Consider the following 24,297-nt stretch of genomic DNA (forward strand, 5'->3'; position numbering starts at 1 on the left):
AAACTGAAAATAACAAGAAAAAAAACATTTATAGGACGCCACAAAATAAACCATCCACATTTTCTGGTGTCTTATAAATATTTTCATTTATTTCTCATATATACTTGTTAAAATTCAAGAAAAAGAAAAAAAAATATTAGTTTGATAGACAAAGAAAATCAAATGTGCATTAAATCTTAATTAAAGACATGAAGGACAATCGCAAAGAAAAGGTGCAGTGTGTTAAAAAAAAATATATATATGATCAACTGAGAGATGTTTTCGTAGAAAATCTATTGCTAAAATTGTTTGCTGGATGAAGTTGATCTTATAAAACTAGAGAACTTGACCTATGTGGATAATACTTGATGAATAATATTAGAAATATGGGCTAGGTGTCGGGAGCCTAGGCTGTTTTCCACTTTGCCAGAGAAAAGTGAAGAAAGCCAATGCGCTGGTCGTTTATTTGGTTTTTTTTTTCTTTTTGCATTTTGAACACTGGAAAAAAGTGATGTTAGATACGCGAGATGATCATTTAAACCTGTTTCAAATGCTATGGAGAGACGTAGGTTCTAAACCTGGGTCTGTTTCCCAATACCAGATGGATTGGGGCTACTCTGAGATGGACTATGAGTGTTAGGTGGTGGTGAAAAAACTCGAATTGGGGTCAAATTGCCTTGTTGGGAACTTTGATACTGCTGCTGAATATATCCCGGACCCCAGCCCTGCTGTGGCATTCCAAATACCGCTTGAGCTGGGGGATAGTTGTACCCACCACCGAATCCCGCCATACTGGCCTGATACGGCTGCTGATTGGCACCACTCACCAAAAATTGTCCACCAGCTGGTGCTGAATAAGGGATAAAGTATCCGGGCTGCTGTGGCATCGGCAGCTGTGAGTAGTGAACTGGAAGGATCTGGGGCGGTGGGAAGATATTATTTGGCGAGAGAATTGGCCCTGGATGAACAAGATCAGCAGCTGCAGAAGTGGCTGTGATATCGGAATCTGAGTCACTCAGGAAGGGATTTCCCAGCGGTCGATTGTTATTGGCATCATCAATTTCTTCTTGAATAGCCTTACGAATTTCATGTTCTCCCAACAGAATATTTCTATGCACATCCTCAGTGACAAGGATATTGTCCGGAGAATTCTCATGAATAAACTCAGGGGTCTTTGGCGATGGTAAAACATCATATTTTGCCGGAATGACCTCATATTGACAAGGGGATTTAACTGGAGGCGGTGGAGGTCGTTCCGTAGGTCTTTCAACACTTCCAACCCTCTTATAGGGTACCTTCTTATCGTCCGCCCGAGGAACAGGAGGCAGGGGAGAATCTGGGCTAAATGGCCTAGGTATCTCTAGTATAGCATTAGTTTCAGCATCATGCTGAAATTCCACAAAATCTCCATGTTCCATCGATAAGCGGTTCAGAGCGTCATTTTTTACAAGATCAGCCTGTTTCACACTAACTGGTGGTTTAGGTGGAATTGGTGGCTTTCCATGTGGTCGTTCCGTGGATTTGTAGAGAATAGGTTTCTTGATGGGAATTTTAGATGTATTACTGAGATTCTCATTTGACTGAGAAATCTCCTCAAATTCCTTGTGAATATGCCTGAAAGTCCAAGCATAATCATGATCATATCCGTAAGCTGATATTGGACGATTTTTCTTATTATCTTCAGATTCTGATCCAGATTCTCCTCCTCTGGGAATCTTGGAGTACTCTTTGAATTTCTCTGAGAATCTCTTAGCTGAAAGTGCTTCCTTTCTAAATGGATTCTCTCGTTCAATCTCTTCTTCCTCTTCCCTACCATCCGATATAGCATCTTTTCTGACCTTATCTTTGTGCCCAATTGGCCTTTCAAGTGTCGATCGTGGTGATTCCACTTGGGGACTTGGTGATCGGAGAATTCCACGCCTCTTGGGCTTCTCTGACACTCTCTGTTCCACTCTGCTAACTTCATCACTCTCGTAACTAAAGATATTCTCATCGGATTCAATGTGTCGACATGGATCAGGTTTGGGTGTCATTGGACGATGATACACGGGAGTTTCTGGGGTTTCTTCACTACTATTCTCACTCAAGTCAAAACTTACTGACTTCCTTCCACTCTCACCTCTGTACGAATTCACAGAACTCCTATCTGATTCACCACGATAAACAACCTTCTCTTTGGGCTTTTCTTTCACCACATTCTGGGGTTTCTTCGTGAGAATCTCCTCTTCAGCAAGCTTAACATCTACAACTGTTGGCTTATGTTGCTTCCTCTTTTCCGGAAGAGGTTTTTCATACATCATATTCTCATCCTCACTTTCATCAGTAACATCATCGAGAGTTGCCTCCACAGACTCTCTCCTAACAGGGATTGGTGGCTTTTTCTGATCAACATTCACCGGAACACTTCCCCCTTCGGCATCTGAAACAGAAGGTGTTCTTGGCCTTTGTCCCTCAACACTGTTAAAATTCTTTGGCCTTTGGTGACCTCCTCTTGTCCCCTCGACCTGGAGTGTCCCCCGGAAAAAATCGAAAGAAAAAATCATGGTATTAAATTTACCCCCAAATGTTAACCTCAGAGAGTCAGTGTCTACAAACATGATGGAAATTAACACACAGATGATGCCCCAGATCCAATTTGAGCAAAACGATTTAATACAGATTTTTTTTTTGTGGCAATCACACATTTTGCTGATCAACTGCAATGAATCATTTCTTGGTCTCATTGCATGACTTTTTTGTTTTTAAATGATTCTTTTGTGAATTATGATGAAACATGAATGATGAACCGCCAATTGAGACAAATAAAAGACGAAAACTTAAATTCTAATGAATGTGAAAAGAAGCATTAGCAGCAGAAAATAAGACACGCACAAGAATTGTATAATTCAACATTATAAATAAACAAACGAAGCGAGAAAATTGAGACCACTTCGTGGTTATTTCTTAATCTTAAATAAAACATTTTGAATACTCACAAAACAAGATATGTGTCATTTATAATGGTCTGTTGTCTCAGACACAATCAACCTTCATACAATCTTCCAAAATTTCTTAAAATTATAACAAGTGATACACTGACGCTCAAAAAAATTGCAGACAACGAAACAAATGTTTCTTTTCCTTTTACATTTCAAGTTTTTCGAAAAAACAACACCTATATATAGAATGTAAAATATTCTTGCAAAGATGATCAGTAGAAATAATATTTGTTTAGTATATAAATAAAGAGGAAATCATGATTTGTAAATGCATAAAAAAGGTGAAATTATATTGATTGAGAGAAAATTGAAAAAGTTATGAACCGTGCTGACATTTTTCATTAGTTTAACCGGGTCTGGATCGGTTTTACTGCTCGAACTCCACGGAGAGAGCAGTATATATAATCCCTAGATTCTGTCACCCCCTCAAAATTTTCAGCTTCCACCCCCCGGAGACCATTTTTCTCAACAAATTTTCACATTTTGGATGATTTCTGAGAAATCTCGTCACGCTGTTTGTCCGTTCGGCTGTCGTCAGCTCTAGAGGCCAAACGATAAAAGATAGCGACTTGGAACCTTCGGGGGACCCCCCATAAGTCGACCCAAGGAACGTTAACATGTCCCTCATTTGTCCCTGATCCTTCCCCTTCCTCTTCAAAACCATGTTTTTTGGGATTGCTCGAAAACGCGTCGTTCGAAAAGGCGGACATTTCGTCCTTAGACGACAATAGCGTTGAATCATTCCTAATAACAGTTTTTCAACATCAAAGGTTAAAAAGACACTAGAGAGCGCATTTATAAAGCGAATGGGTTCATGTTTGGGCTCGTTGGAAAGGTCTTGGAATTTCCTATGAACTTGAACCGGTTCCAATCGTTTCTGAAACGGTAATGAACCGGTTCCTAGCCGATAACTAATTTTTATCCGAAAATCGATACTTTTGAATCAATTTTGGAGGATCTTTTGAATGATATATGAATCGGTTAAAATCGGTTGAAAACCTTTAACCCTTTAACCCATTCCTTACCATGGTATTTGAGCTCAAAAATAACGAATTTTCAAATTTTCACGTTGGTGCTTGAATTTAAATATTTTTAATATTTCTAATTCTTTTAAGCAAAAACCTCTTGGGACTAGAAACTATAATAACTATACATAATATTTCTCAAAAAAGTAAAAATTATAGTTTATTGGTATTTTCAAGAAAGCTTCATAATTTTCATGGGTCATATATGACCCAATCGTCCCTAAAGGTAAAAAACACCGAATTTGTTTCTAGTGGATTTTCGAAGATTTGAGGTTAGACTTTTTCATGTTTTTGTGTATGTGTGCGGAAAATAGTTAATTATTCGTGTAATATTGTGTGATATATCAATTAGCTGAGATTTCCCAGTGCAATACTGACTGAAGTAGGTAATATTTTGATAATTTATAAGATACTTCTGCGTATATAATGTAAATTCATAACTTTTTACTCTTGTAGATGACTTCAAAAATGGAAAAAAAAATTCATGATCAATGAACCCGAAAATCATCCACATATTATGCCCGGAAGATAGCGATGATGCCGACAATCTTGACCTGAACGAAAGCGACATAATATATTTGGAACAAGACGTGGATGAAGTGGACTTTGAAGTCTTCATCGAAAACGCATCAACTCCGGAAGAACTCCCAGATCCACAGCAATGTGCAACTGTACGTCTTAAATTCCCAGAGACAAATAACATTGCACCTACCCATTACCATCAAACATGTTTCGAAGAAAACTGAAGTGCACATGGTGCTATCAGAAAAAAGGGTTATAAGATCAATTGTATTTGTGAGGCGTGTGACATTTATCTCTGTGTTGCCTTACCAGTATGCGTAATTTGCTTGGATGAATATTATAAAAATTAAAAATGAAGTAAACAATAATACATTTTTCATAAAAATTCAAGAGTCTTTGAGACCAAAAATTGAATGAGATTTTTTAAAATTAATTTTTGATCGTTTTAATTTTTACTCGTACTCTAAATATTTTTTTTTTATTATTACAAATATATTCAAGTTATTTATTTTTCAAAAATAACAGAGCAAACGAGTAAACTAGTCGTCTGGAAAATTTTGTGCCTTTTTACCTTTAAGGACGATTGGGTCATATATGACACATAGTTTTCCAGGACTCCTAGGGATGGGAAAATTTCTTTTTAACCGTAAATCTCTTATTTAGGCTAAAATATAGAGAGAAACTTGATTTCGTTGAATTTCGCTCAGCGGAAAGCTTCTCGTCCTTAAAGGGTTAAGCAAATAATTTCCACTTTACTTGAATAATTTCGAGGTTACGAATAAGAGAAAACCTATTCGTATATTTCGTTATTCTTCAATATTCTGCATAAAATTCTGAGCGTCATTGTTTCACTTGTGAAAAATAATTTTGTAAAAAATAATATTAAAATGAAGATAAATAAAATTTCCATTTTTGGTAATTCTTTAAAAATATTTCTTTTATAAATATATTTCACGATCTCGTCTGTTATTCCTCCATAAATCATATATAAGAGAACAAAATCTTCCACCAGGACTAGTTGAATATAAATATTCTCAAGCTAATAATTTTTCTAGTTATACAACTAAAGATAAATATCCATAATCTCTCTCAAATTACAAGTTAACTGTTACCAATAAAAAGTAATATTGATTTCTTTTATAATACCTTTTACTAAAAGGACAACGAATTGCTTTAAAACTATATACACCTCAATCTGACCATTATTATTTTCTTTTATTACCACGGATAAATATAACAATCGATTAACTAATCTCAATTATTTTTGTTAGTTTTTTTTTTGTCTGGGAAACCATTGGAACTTTTCTATATACTCAAATACTTTTCTTTCACAATCTCCCTTGCACTGTTTAACAATTAGATTACAATTATACATTTTGTTTTTGTTTGGAAACATCAATTTTTTTCCGAACTCTCTTTCATACTTCACTTCTAAAGGAAGATTTTTGTTTTTAAATTTGAAAAAAAGGTGTAATTATTTTAAATTTTGAATTTAAGATAAAAGTTACATAATTTGTTCTTTAGAAAGGAATCTATTTTAGTTATCAAAAGTGAGAAATTGTGATGGAAAAATTGAAAAAAAAATAATAAAAGCTAAATCTCTCATCAATGACCATCATTCTTGTGATTGTTACAACACTCAACACTAATACTTCAGAGAAGTTTGTACAACAAAGATACTCTTTTTTTTCTCAATAAAATTTATGGACCAATTTAACGCTTTTTGTGCACGGTTAAAGTTTTGCTAAAATCGATTTTTTCCATCCATTTACAGAGATTAAAGAGAAAAATTTTGGGACAGTTATGGAGACATTTATATAGAGAAAAATATACCTACATACACTCCAGTTTATTTTTCCTTTTTTTTTTTGTGGGTTTCAGTAAAATCTTCTCAATTTCTTATACACTTATTTTTTGGTCCAAGGAATTGGTTTTGCAGTTTTTTTCTTCATTTAATATATATTCAATATACAGTCAATATAGTATAGGGACAAAAAGAATCCACAATTTTATCTCACAAAAATTTCTCTCTCACTTGAATTTTAACATAATTATATATTTTAAAAATGGCTGATAATAATTCATTTTATTTTCTTTTTTAGTTTTTTTTATTATTATCATATTAGGGCGGGATATAGATTGTTAGGAGATTGTTTCTGTTTTGTTTTTTTTTTTTTTTTTTTCTTTTCAAAATTGTCTCTTGAGATGTGATTATTTTTGTTTTTTTTTTTTTTCATTTTGTAAAAGTTGTACACGTTGATGCAAAAATAATGGCAGTTTTTCACAATAGGAAGGTAAGGAACCTATTTAGGGACTTCACAATAAAATAAAAAATAGATTTCTACAAATTGAACTTTGTCCTACCTACAAGTTGAGACAAAATATTATTTTTAATGTTAGTAAGGAAGAGTGAGAGTGAATTATTACGGATACTTTTTTTTTAATATTCCTTTGCCTAAACAAAGATACTATTAATTAAAATTAAGAGATTTCCACTTTTTTCTACAAATAAATTAATTAGATCAGTCTTGTAAACTGTTACCATTAGTTAGGGACGATTTTTGGCCGATGTCTGGAACGGCAGAATAGAAAAATATTTGTAATTTTAGTTTTTTTTTCTAAAGAAAATATTATAGAAAACTTTAATTTCTTCTAAATTTTAAAGATTTTTTACTTGCATTTTCAATTCAAAAACACGACATTTCTGCACTACATCGATCAAAAAATGTTTTTAAATTTAACTCTATAACAGAGAGAACGTTTCATGCGGCAGGGTTTTGACCTTGGGGATTTTTTTTTCTATAACAAATATAATAAAAATCACATGCTTCTATTTTTATTACTAATCCTGGGAATTGTTTACTTCTTTTCTTTTTAGTAAATCCTAAAATATTCCTGCAAATTTTTCATTCATTTAAATTTCTTATACACCATTTCCCACAAAATAAACTATTGTAACCATCAAACAGCCTATACTCTAAAAGTTGTTGATAAACGGCAACGATTTCGCTACAAAAAAGTTAACAAGTATACAATAATTATATCTCTTTCTCGAAATTCTTCAGCCTCATCAGAGGAGACTTAAAAGAACAAACCTCCAGAAGAAACACAACACTCAGAAAGAAATATTTACAGTTAAAAAAAAAGTAAAATTAAATTAAGTAGAATATATATAGCACTTAAATAAAATGCACAAAAATATTTTGTAAATATTAAAATATAAACAGCAAACAATTTTTTCGCAAACAATAATAAAGACTAAAAATAGAAGTAATTTTTAGGCACATTTCAGCAAAAATTCACCATATAGAAGCTCATCTTTTGTTGTAATTTCTATTTATGCACATTTATCACAAAAAAATTAACATATAAAAAGAATTTTGTAAACACATCGCACTGCTTTCTTTTAATGATTTTGATGCAAAAATTGGGCAATTTTAGAAGTGATTAGAAATTATTTTTGAAGGAAGGTGGTATAGGGGCTTTATTGGCAAAGGAATTAATCACAAAACAAGAAAATTAGGAAAACACACCCAAGAAAATGTTCAACTTGAAACATCTTTCAAGTGAACATTAGTCAACAGTCTGTGTTTTAAAAGGGATAAAAAGGCAAAGTTTTTGAGGATTAAAAAAATATACAAAAGAATGATAGACACACAGAAAAATGATTAAGAGTAAATTATTGATCGACATACCTGTGGTTGTGTATCGAGTGTGTGTTTGGACATGACAATTGTTGTTGTCTTCTGCTTCTTATCATCATGATGAGCTTCAACTTGCACCTCAGGCGGCACCTCAGCATTTCCGCCAAGGGCTAGCGATTCAGCAGCTCTGACAATGTCCAGGACCTTTGACATATAAAAAACGGACACTTAAGAAGATTCCCTATAACAAAAAAAAACTAACTAACTAAAGTACCTTTTCTGGTGTACTCTTCTCTTTCATGAGAACCAAATCTGATGGTGTTGAATTTACAAGTGCCAATTGATCTGGTACTTCAGATTTACTTTCCATCTCATCCACCTGCAGAGACTTTATCTTTTCAATTGTATCACTGAATACCTCGGAATCCTTCAAAGAAAAGAAAAATAACCATTGAGCAATGAATGGTCCTTCCATTTAATTGAAAGTAAATTCTTTCACATTGCTTTTATAAGCCATATAATTTTCACAGCATGTTTAAATAGTTTTCTTATTGCATTGAAAAAACAGTTTTCGTACTAGTTTTTGCACTTATAAAAAAAATACCCACATAAATTCATTTGAATACTTAATAAATGTCAATTTCAACAATGAGGGCAGAAGGACCAAAATCAACCGAGGGATCCGATCTGGAAGTGAATTGATTGATACCGGGCGAAATTGTAAATATACAGTGCCGCCGACAATAATTAAATAACTTTGACCAGTAAAGGACAATGGGCAGAAACGTATGGAAGCTGGTCCAACCATTCGCCAGAGATAGGACTAGGCCCATTTTATAGGTGTTAGTGTATGACTTAAAAATTATCGAGACCCAAGTCAAAAAGGACTGTCAGTCCTTGGGAAATTAACGATATACGAAAATTTTCAATTTTGACAATTTATTACTCGAAAACGGTTTGCCGGATCTTAACGAAATTCGGCTCAAAGTCGACATACGATTTAAGCTTTAAATAATTTTTTTCTAAAACAATCTAAAAAAAATTAGATTTTTCCTCTGATTGGTACATCTGGTAGCTCCAATACACAGAGAGAAATCCGAAAAAGTTAGAATAACATTCCGGAAATGTTAATTTTACCCTGCATTATTGATCCGAAATCGGTGTAAATATTATGCTTTTTAGATGTGATTCCTTCTAATCAGACCTATTAGGTGTATTAGGGGTTAAAGTTACCCTTTTTCATGTTAATTTTACGCTTAAAAAGGTGTAAAATTAACATTAAAAAATGTTGATATATTTTGACACCTATAAAGTGTTAAAGTTACCAGGAAAAAAGTTAATCGCACCCTCTTTTTTCTCTCAGTGTACAAACTTGTCCTGCTTTAAAGCCATCGAGCATTGCAAGGCAATAAAATGAAAACTTTTTTCGTGTATTAGGAAACCATCGGTATTATCGGAGTTCTTGGTGTGTCTTCAACTTATCTCCCGAAGAAACTTATAGTGCATCACGTCAAGTTTCTGAGATATCTTAAAGTAAGAGTTCTTAAGAAATCGATAGGCCTATTTTATGAAGCTTTCTTTTTTCTCAATAACAGCGTATCGCAAGTTGCTGGCGTAAAAGAACGATTTCGAATGGAGAACTCAAGGAACATTTCCTAGAAGAAACCATTTCCCTATTTCTCCATTTTCCTTGTAATCATTTAGATTTTCCTCAAATATCCTTGAATATCCTTTAATTGCATTAAAAGTATTGCATCCTTTTGTCTCCTTTACAGAAATATTCTCCTTAGAAAAGGTGCTAGGCTTGTTGAAGATCATAGGGTTGAAAAAGGGCCGTTATCAAAAAAAAATACAAAAAGTTCAGAGTATAGTGGCTTTCTTAACATTCTTAACAGGGCAAGTCAAATTTCAGCATAGTTGCATGCAAGCGAAAAAGTCTCAAGTTTAAAATGTAATATTTTTAATAAAAATTGATTTTTTTTATTCCTTCTTCTTAAGGAGTGTTGCTTGGAACCTTGTAAACCATTTATCGTTTTTATTTACTTGAAAATCATTCTTAATACATTTTACAATTAATAAAAATGTGGACATAGCTTTGGTGCCCTATTTCGGCCACCTTCATTCTCATATTTCTTCGCCGTTAGGGAATTCTTACAATGTATTTTTCACGTCATTTCGTTTGTTGAAGCTACATTTTTTGTCATTCTTTTGCATTGTATAATCTCTAGAGTATGTGAAAACTAAAAATTCATGAAAATTCGAGGAACAAAAAAGGTGGCCGGAATTGCAAGCTGGCCGGAATTTGGCACACTTACCCTATTCTTACTCTGAACTTATTATTCAAAGTTTCTGAATAACGATATCTTTTAGGGCCTTTCGACCTTAAGAGGTTTCAAGTATTTTTTCAAAGAAAATATTTCTGCATTGGAGATATTTCTCTACGGGCAATCCTTTTTAAGAATTTGAGGGATATTCAATTTTTTTTTTTTTTTTGAAGATTATATGAAGAAGATCTGGAAAATTGTAGGGAAAATTAAATGATAAAACTATGGTTTATTCTAGAAAAATCTTCCTTGAACCTTCCTTTACAAATTGTTCTTTGAAACAACCAATATGATATAAACATACACCGTTACTGTATAAAAGGAGTTTTGTCAGAAAATACGTCACATATTATTTATGCTCTAGTGCTTTTCCTACATACTTTTGAGATTGGTCCCGGAACAAAAGTTGTTACCTTTGCCAATACCTATTCGATGGTATAGGTCTAATTTCGTGGCGAAAGGTTGGACCATTTTGCCCAAGCACATGGCAAGTTGACTTTTTATATGGAGCTATTTGAAGCCAATTCCCTAAATTGATATCGGATTCAGCTCGAAGTGCTCCGAGAAAAAAATGTATTTAAACAAAAATTTAGTACATTTATCCCTCGACGCGGTAAGGGGTCTTATAATACGAAAAAACTTCTCAATTTTTAGATATTTAGCGTAACGGTCGCGAGTGCAAAAAAAATCCCATATAAATTTAAATCGAAGTATGAGAAAGTGGCTTCAAATCAAATTTCAGGCAACTTGCCAGGAGCTACATTTTGCCCATTGTCCTTTCTCGAAAAACTTAAAATGGATAAAAAAAAATCGTAAATTATTTAGTGTAATACAATAAAATCGTGTAAAATATTTATGATTGATTCACAATTATTTTGAAAAAACCGACGTTATGGAAATTTAGTAGAAGGATACCGGAAACCGTCCAAGAAGAAAGAGTGGAAAGACTTGTCGTTTTTTTTTAAGAGTGACGGCGAATTCCGGTTCCCTTCTACTAGATTCACAATTAATTGATTTATATTTGACAGGAATTCCAAAACTTGTCTACCAAACCAAAACTCACGCCAAGCTTTTGAGAAATAAGTTCGCAAGAGTTCTTTAACTTCTGACCTAAAAATCATTACTACAAATATTTAAAGGGAACAAGCTGTTTCATCTTAATCAAATGAAGAAATCATCAGTTATAGTGAATATAAATTGCTTAGTTACACATTTATCATCACAATTTTCATTAAACGGGTTTTCTGGTCACTCAGGAATCTTATTTAATTCCATCTCATGACTTAAAAACTTTTGCAAAGAAAAGAAAATTAAATAAATGGAATCAGGAATATCTTACACCAGCCGATGATCCACAAACAGTGTCTGTAAATATGTTTCGGAAAATAAAACAAAATGTTTTTCCTTGGACAACTTCTATTTAGAAGTAGAAGAAATGGAACATTACTAATAAGATACTCCCTTTTTTAATACGAACCTTCAAAACCTTCCCCTATTATGTTGTTCTTTTCTCGGTTCGCGGAAAGACATGCAAAATTTTTGCTCAAAATGGCGGACGAAAAATTCGAAATCCCGTCGAATTGGTCAAAATTGGCCTTCATCCTCTTCTCTGATTTGAATTCTGATTGCCAATTTGTGTTCTTGGATAGTTACTCTATCTAAATCAAGAAAGTTTGTAATTAATTAATGTGAAGAATTTATATTCAGTGACCGTTAAGACGTGTTATTTCAAAAAAAAATCATCTATTAATCTGTAAGAAACTAATTCCAAAATATGAACATTCTATCTCAAGTATTTCTAGTACATTGACTGATTGGGTTTTATCCAAGTGGGAAACAACTCGCGAGTCTAGAACATCTACCAATGTCAATATCGCGAATATTGGCATTTTTTCATGAATATTGCGAATATCGCCAATAATTCCTGAATATTGCGAATATCGCGAATATTTCCTGAATATTGCGAATATCGCGAATATTTCCTGAATATTGCGAATATCGCGAATATTTCCTGAATATTGCGAATATTTAGGGAAATATTCGAATATTTTCTTCTTCTCATATAAAATTGTGAATATTTTGTGAATATTCATTTTGGACATGAAATTTTGGTCAGTTGTTTGCCCCTTGGTTTTATCGCTTAAGAAACAACTGATCTTACTAGACAGAGCGTGCTGTTATTTAGTCTATTTTAAATGGCTTTCTCTCCAGAAGTTTAAGCTTAAGCTTTTGAAAAGATAGAATTAAGCAAAATTTCAACTTATTACCACTTGGGACCGTGTATTTGTATTCGGGTTCTGTTCTGAAACCATATTAAGTGCTCTTAATATTTTTGGTTAGAAATTTTATATAATTATAGATTCTCAAAGTGGGTAAAACAGCAATTTAGTGATATTCAAAAATTGCCTATGCTATCCCGCCGAAACGGTTGAATGACAGATAAATTCTGTCAAGTTCATTGATACGTTTCCAAAAGGAGTCAGTGACATCTGTTTTCAAGAAAAGTTCTCTAAATTTTATGGGTCTCTATTCTGGACACGATCGCTTCATAGACGAATTAGATTGCTGAAAATTTCGGCTGAAAATAAAATTCAAAAGTTTGAACGCTTACCACAAGATTTTGTTGCTGTGATGTTGTCGGATCGTCATCCTCACGATCTAAACTTGAGATACTCTGACTCAATTCTGACCCTGTTTCAGATGCTCTGGACCCTAGACGTCTTCCAGTGCTCATTCCACCCGCCATTCCAGCTCCATGAATCAGAGCAGATTTATCATATCCCTTGCACACAATTAAGTAGAGTTCATTGCCAGCCGATCTCAAAGAGTCAACTGCTTCCTGATGTGAAGCTCCCAAAAGGGATGTGCCATTAACTTCTAGGATTCTCATTCCAACCTTTCAAAGAAAAGATTGAGGTGATGAAATATATTCTAAATCGCATCTTTCTGGGCGATTTTGTACCTTCAGTCGGCCATCTCGTCTTGCAGCACCACTTGAATTTATTTTGGAAACGAAAACACCCTCATCTGTTGGATCCAAAGGATTACCCTTCTGACCATTCAATCCACCTTTTATGTGCATCCCCAGACGCTCACCCTCGCCTTTCACCAGAATCACTTGCTGCAGAGAAGAACAAGTAAAAAATACCCATTTTAAAATTTGATTTTAATTAACACATTTTTGAAAAAAATAGAAAGTTTAGAAGCAAAATTATTCACTGGACTCTTATTCTAAGTCATTCACTTAATTTTTGTTTAAAATGCTGGCCAGGCAGCTACATACCTCCGTCTTTAATATTTCTATTTCGCATTGCTTGCATTTGTGATAAAAGAACGAAAATTCGTGATGTAAAAAGCGTTTGCAAAATGTCGATGAGAAAGAACAAAATCAAGAAAAAAATCAGATCAAAAGTGATCTAAACAAAAACAAATGCTAAAAGCATCACTTCAGCTCTTCAAAATTTAAAGTTGTCAATATAAATTGCGGAAAAAAAAGGAAATTCATAAAATACTCCCACCAGCAAGTAAAATAGAACAAAACAACTTTGACAAACAAGAAAAGTTTTGCTATTCAAAGTCAATTCTTACCTGAAAACCAATTGGAAGTGGATCATGTTGAATTGTTAATGTGATGTCATCTCCAGGACGAAGAAGCTCCATTACAGCTTCTTGATGTGTCGCCTGTGTCACATCCGTTCCATTTACTTTCAATATCCGATCTCCCATTCGGAGCTTGCCGGATTGAGAGGCAATTCCTCCAGGAACAACCTATAATTCAATCAAAATTGTTCAGAATTTAAGAAAAATTTATACGAAGGTTAAAACTTACGTGAGAAATAAATATTCCAGGTTCATGTACTCCAAATGGAACACACGAATGGTCAGTTCCGCCGATTATGCTGAAGCCAAGGGATCCCTGATTCTTCGGCAATTTCACATCCTGAAAAGCAAGAAAGAAAAATTTCTTAAGTTTTCAACATTTTTTTTTCTAAATGTTAACACAAAAAGCTTAAAAGGGATGCAAAATTAAAAAAAAAAATTAAGAAAAATCTTCAATAAAGAAGAACGTTTAAAAATAGGGAGCTGAAGAAAATTCTGTAGAAAGTTTATTAAATATTGGTTTTCATGTAAATTATTTAAAATATAAGATATGTAAACAATTATTTTTAGTTTCTCATAATGCATAAAATTGATATTGCAATCTTACGAAAAAATATCCAATGTAAGAACACATAGAATTCCAAAGCAAATGGCAATGGATTTTGGATATTTGAATAATTTATTTAATTGCACAAAAGAAATAGTTCCAAAACATGAATAATCTACGTTTATAGTTCTACGTCACTTCCTTTATGTCACTTTTATCGTCCTTCATTACTTTGGACTTTTCAGAAAAAAAAATTCTTAAATATCAAACATGATGTCTTTTCCGAAAGCAGACCGCATATCCCTGATAGTTAAAAATGCAATGCTTAAAGGCTGTCTCGTTCAGATGCTTATAGACGTCTCGTTTAGGATCTTATTGTTTTCCAATACTAACAATTAGATAAGACTTTTAGTAAAGCACCTCCAATTTTTAAGTAGAACCTAAAGTTATCTCCCCAAGAAAGAAATCTTCTCTTTCATGAACAAATTCTAAATACTCCTTATTTGTTGGATTCCTTCATTGAATTAAATAATTAAATTTGGATTGTTGGAAAGTCACAGAGAGAAAAAATTAAACAGTACAACTTCATTTGTCTAAGCATAAAAATTTTAAACAGTAGGGGAGACTGGGGCAAAAAGTCACAAATCGAAAAATTCAAAATTCAGTATCTTCCAAGATAAAAAAGATAGCGGCTCAAATTTTTTTCTATAGATAGCCTCCATAGACCTTCTTCAATGTCGTAAGTTTCTTAGAATTCAAACAAGGAATTTAGAAAATAAAAAATATCGAAATTTTAGCCCTATTTTTGAAATATTTTCCTTGTAGAAGATAACAATTATTACCTACATATTTTCCAAAATTGATGCACTAGTGAATATTTTCTAAATAATTTGGATTTTTTGAATACGAATCCGCTATCTATTTTAGAATTTCACAAAAGTTCTTTTCTCCAGAATGCCTTTTATTAAAAATGGCCACTTTGGGGTAAAAAGTAACAAAAGGTATAGAACAAAAAGTAACAAAAAAGCGAAGCAATTTCTGATGTCTCACAGCGAAAAGAAACGTTATTATCATGTCTCGCCGCTTGTTGTTTGCATTGGTCAAACGATTTGCAGTCTTTTGTGTGTTTTTTTTTCTAAAATAGCTTGAAAAGCGCTTTCCTCGTTTTCTCACTTTCCTCGCAGAGAAAACGGTGTTTTACAAAGGTGTATATGAATAAATTTTCTATGAAAATATGTCCTCTAGGTATTTTTTCAAATTTACGAAAGCCTGTAATGAAGTATGATAGTACCCAATGTTTGGTACTATTTGCCCCAGCATTTTTGAGAATAGTCACAAAATTATATTTTAGAACTTGGCTCGATAAACGTATTTCCTTACAAAATAAAGGAAAATTAGTTTCACAAAGTTGTAGAGCGGTAAATTTCCTATAAAACTGCGCTAATTGGAAATTTCTGGGGCGCTAGGGTAGCTTCTAAAAAAATTAAATATCCGTTTGGTGACTTTTTGCCCCAGTCTCCCCTATTTTTGAAAGTTCCAGCATTAATGTGAAATTTTCAAAGTCACAACTTATGATAAGTAAACTAACCACTGCAATAACTTTGATAAATTTAGAAAAGTGCAGTAATATAAGAACTAGACGCCTTGATACTATTAAAGTCGCATTGTACTGCATTATTGTTACTTGACTGTTTACTGATTTATAAGTAATAAGATAAAAAGACATGAACATGAATAAGATGTGTTACTTTAACTTTTTTCTTCTTATGGTCTTTAAAGAATTTTTTTTTATTTATACTTCTTAACTTTTTAAGGACGAGAAGGTCAAAAATTGGGGGTCAGAAAAAATCACTTTTTCTGACTTTTTAGATCAAAACAGAACTTTATATGGCCATTGGAAAAATTTCATTTTTGGTGCACCTGTGACTCAATCGTCCTTAAAGAGGTAACCTTATTTTGATTAAGATTCGATGATTTTTTGAGGATGATCTAAAATTCTCAACAGGGCTACATCTTGTTCAGCACGTCTGAAAATGTTCTTAGTCTTAACAAGTTCGAAAATAATCAATAATGAATTTTATTGTTTAAATAGCTCCAACTTTTTATCTTTTTGTTTGCAAATTTTTTAACCAATCTTTTTACTCAATTTTCTTAACAAACAATATCTCTGTTAAAATCCTGAAATGGTAAATGAACCCCCAAAATTCAACTCACAATCGAATTTTCACGCATTCCGAGTTGCAAGCACCCCGAGTTGCACGCATTTCGAGGTCATCTGTAAAGAATCTCAGCTACCATAAGCTTATCTGGGCTTATCACTGGTTTTTAATTCTCGGACTGCATTCCGAACCCCTAAGTTATTCTACAACTCTCAGTCGTTAAATAATCTACATATTGCAAATTTACGAATGTGAAGTTAAATTGAGGGTGACTACTTAAAGCCATTTATGAACGACCTTTGCGCAACGAGGTCAAAAATTACCCCCCTGAGAAAAGTGACAATTATACACAAAAAAAAACTTTGTCTATTCAACATTAGAATTATAAAAATATTTTTCTGCTAACTAGAAAATTCTCAGTTTAAGAAACTTTTTACAAAATCTTCTGGTTTTTGTTGTTTGCTTCCTTTAAGAAAGTCAATAGAGCACATAATCCTGTAAAAAAGTAATTGATTCACAATCCCATCACATGTAAATCCCAATTTAACCTTATAATCCCTTCTAACGAAGCCCTATTAATTAGTAAAGTGACTACATTTTAGTAATCCGCATGCCATAAACTGGTAATTAACGCTACACCAGTTGAATCAATGTGTTTTCAATATCAATTATGCAATGCTTACAATATTATTTCAAATTAAAACCATCATGCTCTATATTAATCCACTATTCATAAATGATCTTTGATGAAAGTGGGAGGGAATGTGATTGAGGATAAAGAGAAAGGAGAGAAAAAAAAATAAAAAAAACGTGTCAGAAGAAGAGAAAAATCTGAAAGTGAAAGATTAATTACAAAATATTCTAAATGATAAAAAAAAACAGAGCAGAAAGCTGAAAAAATAAATTTAAAAATTTTTTTTTTTTGAAATATACATAAAAAAAACTTCCCCATCAGCATAAAATATCATTAAGAGCATAAATAAATCAATGAGTTTGGTGATAACAAATTAATCACAAATTCTGCTCAAATACCAAGAAAATGATGAATAAATCGAAATAAATAAAACACACACACACATTGAGTGAATGAGAAAATTATTTTATGATGATGATAAATAGAAATGATAAGATTTTCGTTTGCACTGATAAATGTGTATTTTTTTCATTAATTCTATTTACTGTATTTCATTATTTGCAAACCCCTTTGACCTTTTGGCAGCCAAAATGGAAAAGGATTTCACCCACATTTTGGTGAATTTTGTATACAAATAGAGGGATAACCCTTTTCTCATTGACAGGCAAATTAATTCAATGAAATTTATTTGATTTTGTTATTCATGCCAAACTCAAAATGAAATAATTGTATGGCCTTTCCTTTCAGTAGACAAAAAAAAATTATACTTTAACCACATTTACTCGAATGATGTCATGTTTTATCAATTTCTGTCTCTGTCACTCTTCATCTAAAATTAATGTACGGCAACATTTTGTTTTTTAAACAATGCACAAATTTATTAATAAATTTGCCCACGAATAGCAAATAAAACTGACAAGATTCCCCCAACAACTTCTACATTGTCTACTGCAAAAACAAAATTTACAAAAAACATCATCTAAAAAACTCATGCTTGTCTGTGACATTTTCGTCAAATATATCAACAAAGACTAAGACTAAAATTCTGTTAAATAGAACATTTCTAATGAACCAACTACTAAATAGTGTCGTGTGTCAAAAGTTTAAATAATATGAGTGAGTTTTCAAGAAATTGTGTGTCAGGTGAATGTGTGTGGTGAAAAAAATGCAGTGATAAAAAATATTGATAAAAAACACAATGCAAAAATGTGCTCCATTTTTTTTTTGGTTTTCAGGATGATTTAAAGAATGACTTCATCTCCCCCAATGAATTTGATTAGAAAATAAACACGGAAATAGCAAATTCTTTCGCCAATATAAAAACCTTTGGCCAATTTTTCAACTACTTTTGAATCACTGTAGAATTAATTTTGTGGTATGTATAAAGAATTGAGATAAAGAGGTGTTCAAAATTATGTTCGACGATATAAAAAAATGCTTAATATTGTACTAATATACGAATGATATACGAATTTTTCGCCTATTTCTAAAGAAAGCTGGCGGTCCTTTTATTATTTTATTTAGATCTACAATTGTTTTGTCTATCCAACATATTAAAACCCAGCATCCTTAAAAAAACGAAAAATCGTTCATCAATGTAGCTCCACAGCTCAAAGAAACCCCGCCTCCACCTACTTGCGTACAAAGCTTAAATTTTTTTCAATCATTTAAATTATATTATTTATAAATTGCATATTTTAACATTGAAAAAAATCAAGAAACAGAAAAAGAAAATTTATTAGTTATTATCAAATCAAGACAATTATCAGAATTATCATGATCTCGTGAAGTATTAACAAATTCTATTTTTTTTTGTTTTTTTTTAGTAAATTTTGATATTATTGAGCAAGGACTAAAAAATTAAGAGATTCCGATTTTTTTTGACAAATAAATTTGTTCTTGTTACATACTTGTCTTGTTTAAATTCTATTTACAAATTTTGTAAAAAAAAAGAAGTGCAACAAATTTTTGAACATTAAATTTCGGTAAATCTTTAATAAAAACCGCATAAATAGCAATTTTCATAGAAATAACTGAAAAAATCTGATTTTTTAAAATTTGGAGCAAATCGATCGCTCAGAATAAGAAACGAATAACTCACAGTAGGCAAATTTCACAGGAGAGGGATTTGAAGCTGAGGTTTTACATGCAGAGTATAGGATTTTTCAGATTTAAAATCTCTATAACTTTGAAAATAATTATCTCCCAGGTATAATATTCAAAGGGAAGATAAAGGGTATACAGAAGTATCCAAAAAGCGAATAAAACGAATTTTGTAAAAAATCAAGTTGTTCGACTTATATTCTGAGTCGTCGAAATAGCCCCAAATTTTTACACGCTAAATTTGAAAACAGCCACTCAATGGGTCAAATCGTAGAGCACTCGCTCTATGATGCAAGTGTCCCGGGTTCAAATCCCCTTTAGGTCACCAGGAATTTTTCTGGCGTTAAAGGTCTTCAAACTGCATCCAGTGAGCTTCATTGCATTTGATTCCACAGGACATGAGATATGGGACTGGCAGCCTCATCCCGTATAAGAAATAGTAATAATGCATGTCTAGAAATCCTTGCGGGAAGGCCTAGTTCCTTCATGGAATGTTGTGTCAGCAATATTTTTCTTATTATAAATTTTAAAACAAAATAATTCAGAAAGAATGATAGAAAATACGACAAAAATAAAACTGAATGAATCGAAATTAATATACACTCAGTCCCGGCATTATGCACCTGACGGAATTATGCACATACAGTGCTGTCTCGCTATATGCACAGTTTGGGTACTTTTTTGACAGTTCTCTCTCTGAATATGCACAACTTTTTTTTTAAATTCCCAACGGTTTTTTTTCTTTCTTTTAATAAATTATCATTTTTTTATTGTTCTAGAATTTCCCGTGTTATTTTAAATATAATATGAGACAGAAAAAATAAAATTAAGAAAATTAAAAACAAGAAAAATTAGTTACCAAGAAAATAATTGTCTTTATTACTTTGTCAAAATGTAAACAAATTGATTTTGAATGCAACCGACACAAAAGCTGTGCATATAGAGAGTGTGCATATAGAGAGACAGCACTGTACAATTATGCAAGTTTGCTTATCATTGGGAGCCAATTTAAGACATTATTTTTGAAATACGCCTGAATGTATACTATGTTGTAACGCAGGAAATTTGAAAACACTGTGCTTCTTTTGCAGAATAAAACTCTAATTTCTTTTATTAAGGTAAAATTTTTAAATATTCTAACCATTTATTGAAGAAATCTAGCCAAAAAGTATACTGTTTCTCAATGCATTTCTATTAAAAAGTTGAATCTTTTTGCTCTAACTACTTTTACTCCGCGCGAAATTCGTTCTACGGCCGATTTATTCAAAAGAAATCCCCTGTGTTTATGCAAATTTTCTCGATTCATAATGCCATTTCGCGCGTTTTTTTTTTCGGTCCCGAAAATGTGCATAATCCCGGGACTAGGCGTAAATCTGTTTGATTTTGAATTTGAAAATTCACAACAAAAGAACAAAATTTACATAACACTAATAGAGATTCCGAATCGAAAACTTAAAAGAATTTTTTTTCATAAACCATGCAAATAAAAATGATTTTTCATACAATTAGGGTATTTTAAAAAGTCTAATTAACAAATTTTAAATAGTGTAAAATTATTGTTATCGAAGAACATTTCGCAAAAACATTACAGTAGAGTTCCTCAAATTTGAACATTTGAGGGGTATAGAATGGCATTCCCTACTCCACAAATTTGAACAATATTTTCAAAAACGTATCGGAATTGATGAGAAATGCACTTTCCCTAAATTAAGGAAAATAACTTTAGAGATATCAATGTAATTTATTGTGAAATAAATGGAATTTGTTGCGGAAACACCAGAGAAAAATAATTCTAATTCAGACTCCACGTAAAACATTCCTCGCATAACCTCAAATATTACATTTTGAATTCAACCGGCGTTCAAATTTGAGGAGTTCAAATTTGAGAAACTCTACTGTATTTTGAAAAATATTATGCCTTGCATACAATAAATATTGACTTGTGTGTTTTTGACATTTCAATGAGAGTGAAAGAGACCTCAATCCAGTCAAAACGTTTACTCTCATAGGCAATTTCGTAAACATGTTCGCAAAACAAAGGTTAATGTGCGTAGGCATAATGTCCAGGGCACAATTCCTTTTGTTTTGTAAACATCATATCAAAATTTCCTATGAGAGTGAGCGAGATAACTAGATTTACATTTCAGTCATTCTCATTGAAATGTCAAAAACCTGCTAACAAAATAAAAGTTATCGTGTGTTATGCCCAGCGCACAATAACGTTTGTTTTGTAAACATGTTTTTGACATTTCAGTGAGAGGGAATGAAATGTAAATCTAGTTATCTCGCTCACTCTCATAGGAAATTTTGAAATCATGTTTACAAAACAAAAGGAATTGTGCCCTGGACATTATGCATAATGCCCAAGGCACAATAACTTTTGTTTTGTAAACATGATTTTGACATTTCAATGAGAGTGAATCAGATCTAGATCTAGTCATCTCTCTCTATCTCATAGAAAATTTTGAAAACATGTTTACAAATAAAAGTTATTGTGTGCTCTGCATAATGCCCGACGCACAATAACTTTTGTTTCGTAAACGTGTTGTTAACATTGTAGAGAGAGTGAATGAAATCTAGACCTAGTCATCTCGCTCGCTCACTCTCACAGACAAATTTTAAAAATATATATACACAAATAAAAGTTATTGTGTGCTGGTCATAATGCCCAACGCACAATAACTTTTGTTCTGTAAGCATGTTTTTGACACTCCTATGAGAGTGAGTGAGACCTAGATCTAGTCATCTCACTCACTCTCACAGTCAATTTTGAAAACATGTCTACAAAACAAAAGTTATTGTGCGCTAGGCAAAATTCAGAGGGTACGCACAATTACTATTGTTTTGTAAACACTTTGTAAAATTGCGTATTTGTATCGATCACCGATTCTAATAAAACAAAGCTCAGTTCCATCTAGAAAAAAATGAAGGAAAAAATATGGCATTTTCGATGATTATCTCCTAATAACTTGACTAGAACCTTTAGTAATACAACTGCTACGTTTAAAAAGAAATATTGCTATTTTTTTTTTAATTTCATTTTTAAAGGCAATTTTTGATTTCCGTATTAGACAAATTTTGAACACCCCTTTCCTTGAGCATCATCAATTTATCCTTTGTTTTTGGCGCATAAAAACCAATGTCTCTTCCTTTCGCTGAAACACAAAAGTACTTAGTGATTTCTGTTGTAGGTCATCAAATAATCACCTCACTGATGAGTGGCTCAGCTAAACGATTGTCTGTGACCCGTGTCATAACAGTCTCCGTGAATGTTGACTTTGTAATAGTTTCAGTGACTTTGCCCAACTCTGTGGGTGCCGGCGGTAGCATTGGCATATCTGGGATACCCTTGTTCACTGTCACCGTCACCGTTGGCCCATGTTCACTTTCCCTAACATCAACATGGGGCTGGGCGCCTCCACTGATAAAATGGGCTGGGATCATTGCTTGAAAATCATCACTGGTCAGTGGACGTGGTGTATGTGGCACCTAAACGGTAGAGAAATGAGGAGGGGATAGCGAACAAAAGTATTAAAAAATGTGATTGATGAACTCTACGGGATTTTGTTCTGAATTTTCTAAAGGTGTCATTTTTTTTCTTGGGTAATCTCTCTTCTTGTGATCTCTATACTATTTTTGTGATCCACGGTGATCTTTTCGCGATCTTCCTCAATATGTAATCTTTATTTTCTCTTTCTTCTCTCTCTCTTTCTCTATCTCTCTTCTGGAACTGTTTGTTTTATGTTTCTCACATATATTTTATTTTCCATATTTCATCCTTTTTAAAAAAGAAAAAATCTTTTGAAATAATCTTTAGTTTAACAGAAAAAAAACTGCACATTTCTTTCAAACTACTCAAAGACACGACAAAAAAATTTAAACATATCTCGTGCAGCAATCAAATAAATTATTTAAAACAGCGCAAAAAAAACAGACATATTCACATTCCAATTGAATAATTATAAAAAAGAACATATAAAAAAAATATGGAAAACAATTAATATCAATCGCAAGAAGGAAGGAATTTATTAGTAGGAAAACTAAGTTAAAATAACATTAATCTATTAGGTGATTAAAAGATTTCTTTGGTAAATTTCATGGCATGCAAATTACTAAAATGTGTTAGTCAAATTAATTTATTTTCGGTCAATTTTGACATGTTAATAATATATTTAATTTTTTTTCTTCAAGTAATCATTTTCTGTCGATTTGTTGATTCTTCTTCATATAGGTAAAAGTAATATGCAGAAGTGAATTTTGGCGTAATCTGAAATTTTCAATTCACCCCCGCTTATTTGAAAAAAAAAATCACTTACCTTGACGATGTTATTGCTGAAAATTATCTCCATATTTTTTTTCATGCGTTGGCAAATCTCCAATTTCAGATTACACAAAAAAAAATTCATCTCAAATATCCCCCAGAAATAAAGAAACTCCCACACCATCCCTCGCTCAAGAATTTTTTTTTCTACAAGTGACACAATCCACAAAAACAAAACAAACACACAACTTACCTGTGGTTCTTCATCGGCTGACTGAGGGCCATTCTGTGCCCCATTTGTCACACCACTCTGTGATCCAAGACGACGTGGAGCCGGCTGTGGGGCTGGAACCGTTTCAAAACCATTGGTTTTTGGCGGAACAGTAGCCCCTGGCACAGTTGCAGGCGCTGCATGTGTCTGAGCTGCTGTTTTGATACTCTCAGACCCATCAATTGACCGCCTGTATCCCGAGTAGGCTGCAAAGAGAAAAGGAAAAAGTGTTAGAACTTAAGAAGAATTA

General features: G+C 32.6%; 1 protein-coding gene across 15 annotated transcripts in view; it reads right to left on the reverse strand.

The window, feature by feature from the left end:
- LOC129799384 (protein lap4-like) overlaps positions 1–24,297 on the reverse strand; it is a 148,185-nt gene that overhangs the window by 31,950 nt on the left and 91,938 nt on the right. For 5 of the 15 annotated variants that reach the window (XM_055843220.1, XM_055843219.1, XM_055843213.1 and 2 more), the window contains exons 12-21: positions 24,030–24,253; positions 22,723–23,004; positions 14,302–14,412; positions 14,061–14,240; positions 13,756–13,785; positions 13,435–13,593; positions 13,084–13,368; positions 8,423–8,575; positions 8,200–8,352; positions 807–2,483 (exon numbers count right to left, since the gene is read on the reverse strand). In XM_055843220.1, the coding sequence (XP_055699195.1) occupies positions 807–2,483; positions 8,200–8,352; positions 8,423–8,575; positions 13,084–13,368; positions 13,435–13,593; positions 13,756–13,785; positions 14,061–14,240; positions 14,302–14,412; positions 22,723–23,004; positions 24,030–24,253 (3,254 nt within the window). The remainder of the gene's footprint in view (positions 1–806; positions 2,484–8,199; positions 8,353–8,422; positions 8,576–13,083; positions 13,369–13,434; positions 13,594–13,755; positions 13,786–14,060; positions 14,241–14,301; positions 14,413–22,722; positions 23,005–24,029; positions 24,254–24,297) is intronic. The other 10 variants (XM_055843214.1, XM_055843212.1, XM_055843222.1 and 7 more) reach the window with 5 other exon arrangements.

Source organism: Phlebotomus papatasi, chromosome 1 (genome assembly GCF_024763615.1).
Source record: "Phlebotomus papatasi isolate M1 chromosome 1, Ppap_2.1, whole genome shotgun sequence".
Lineage (NCBI taxonomy): Eukaryota > Metazoa > Arthropoda > Insecta > Diptera > Psychodidae > Phlebotomus > Phlebotomus papatasi.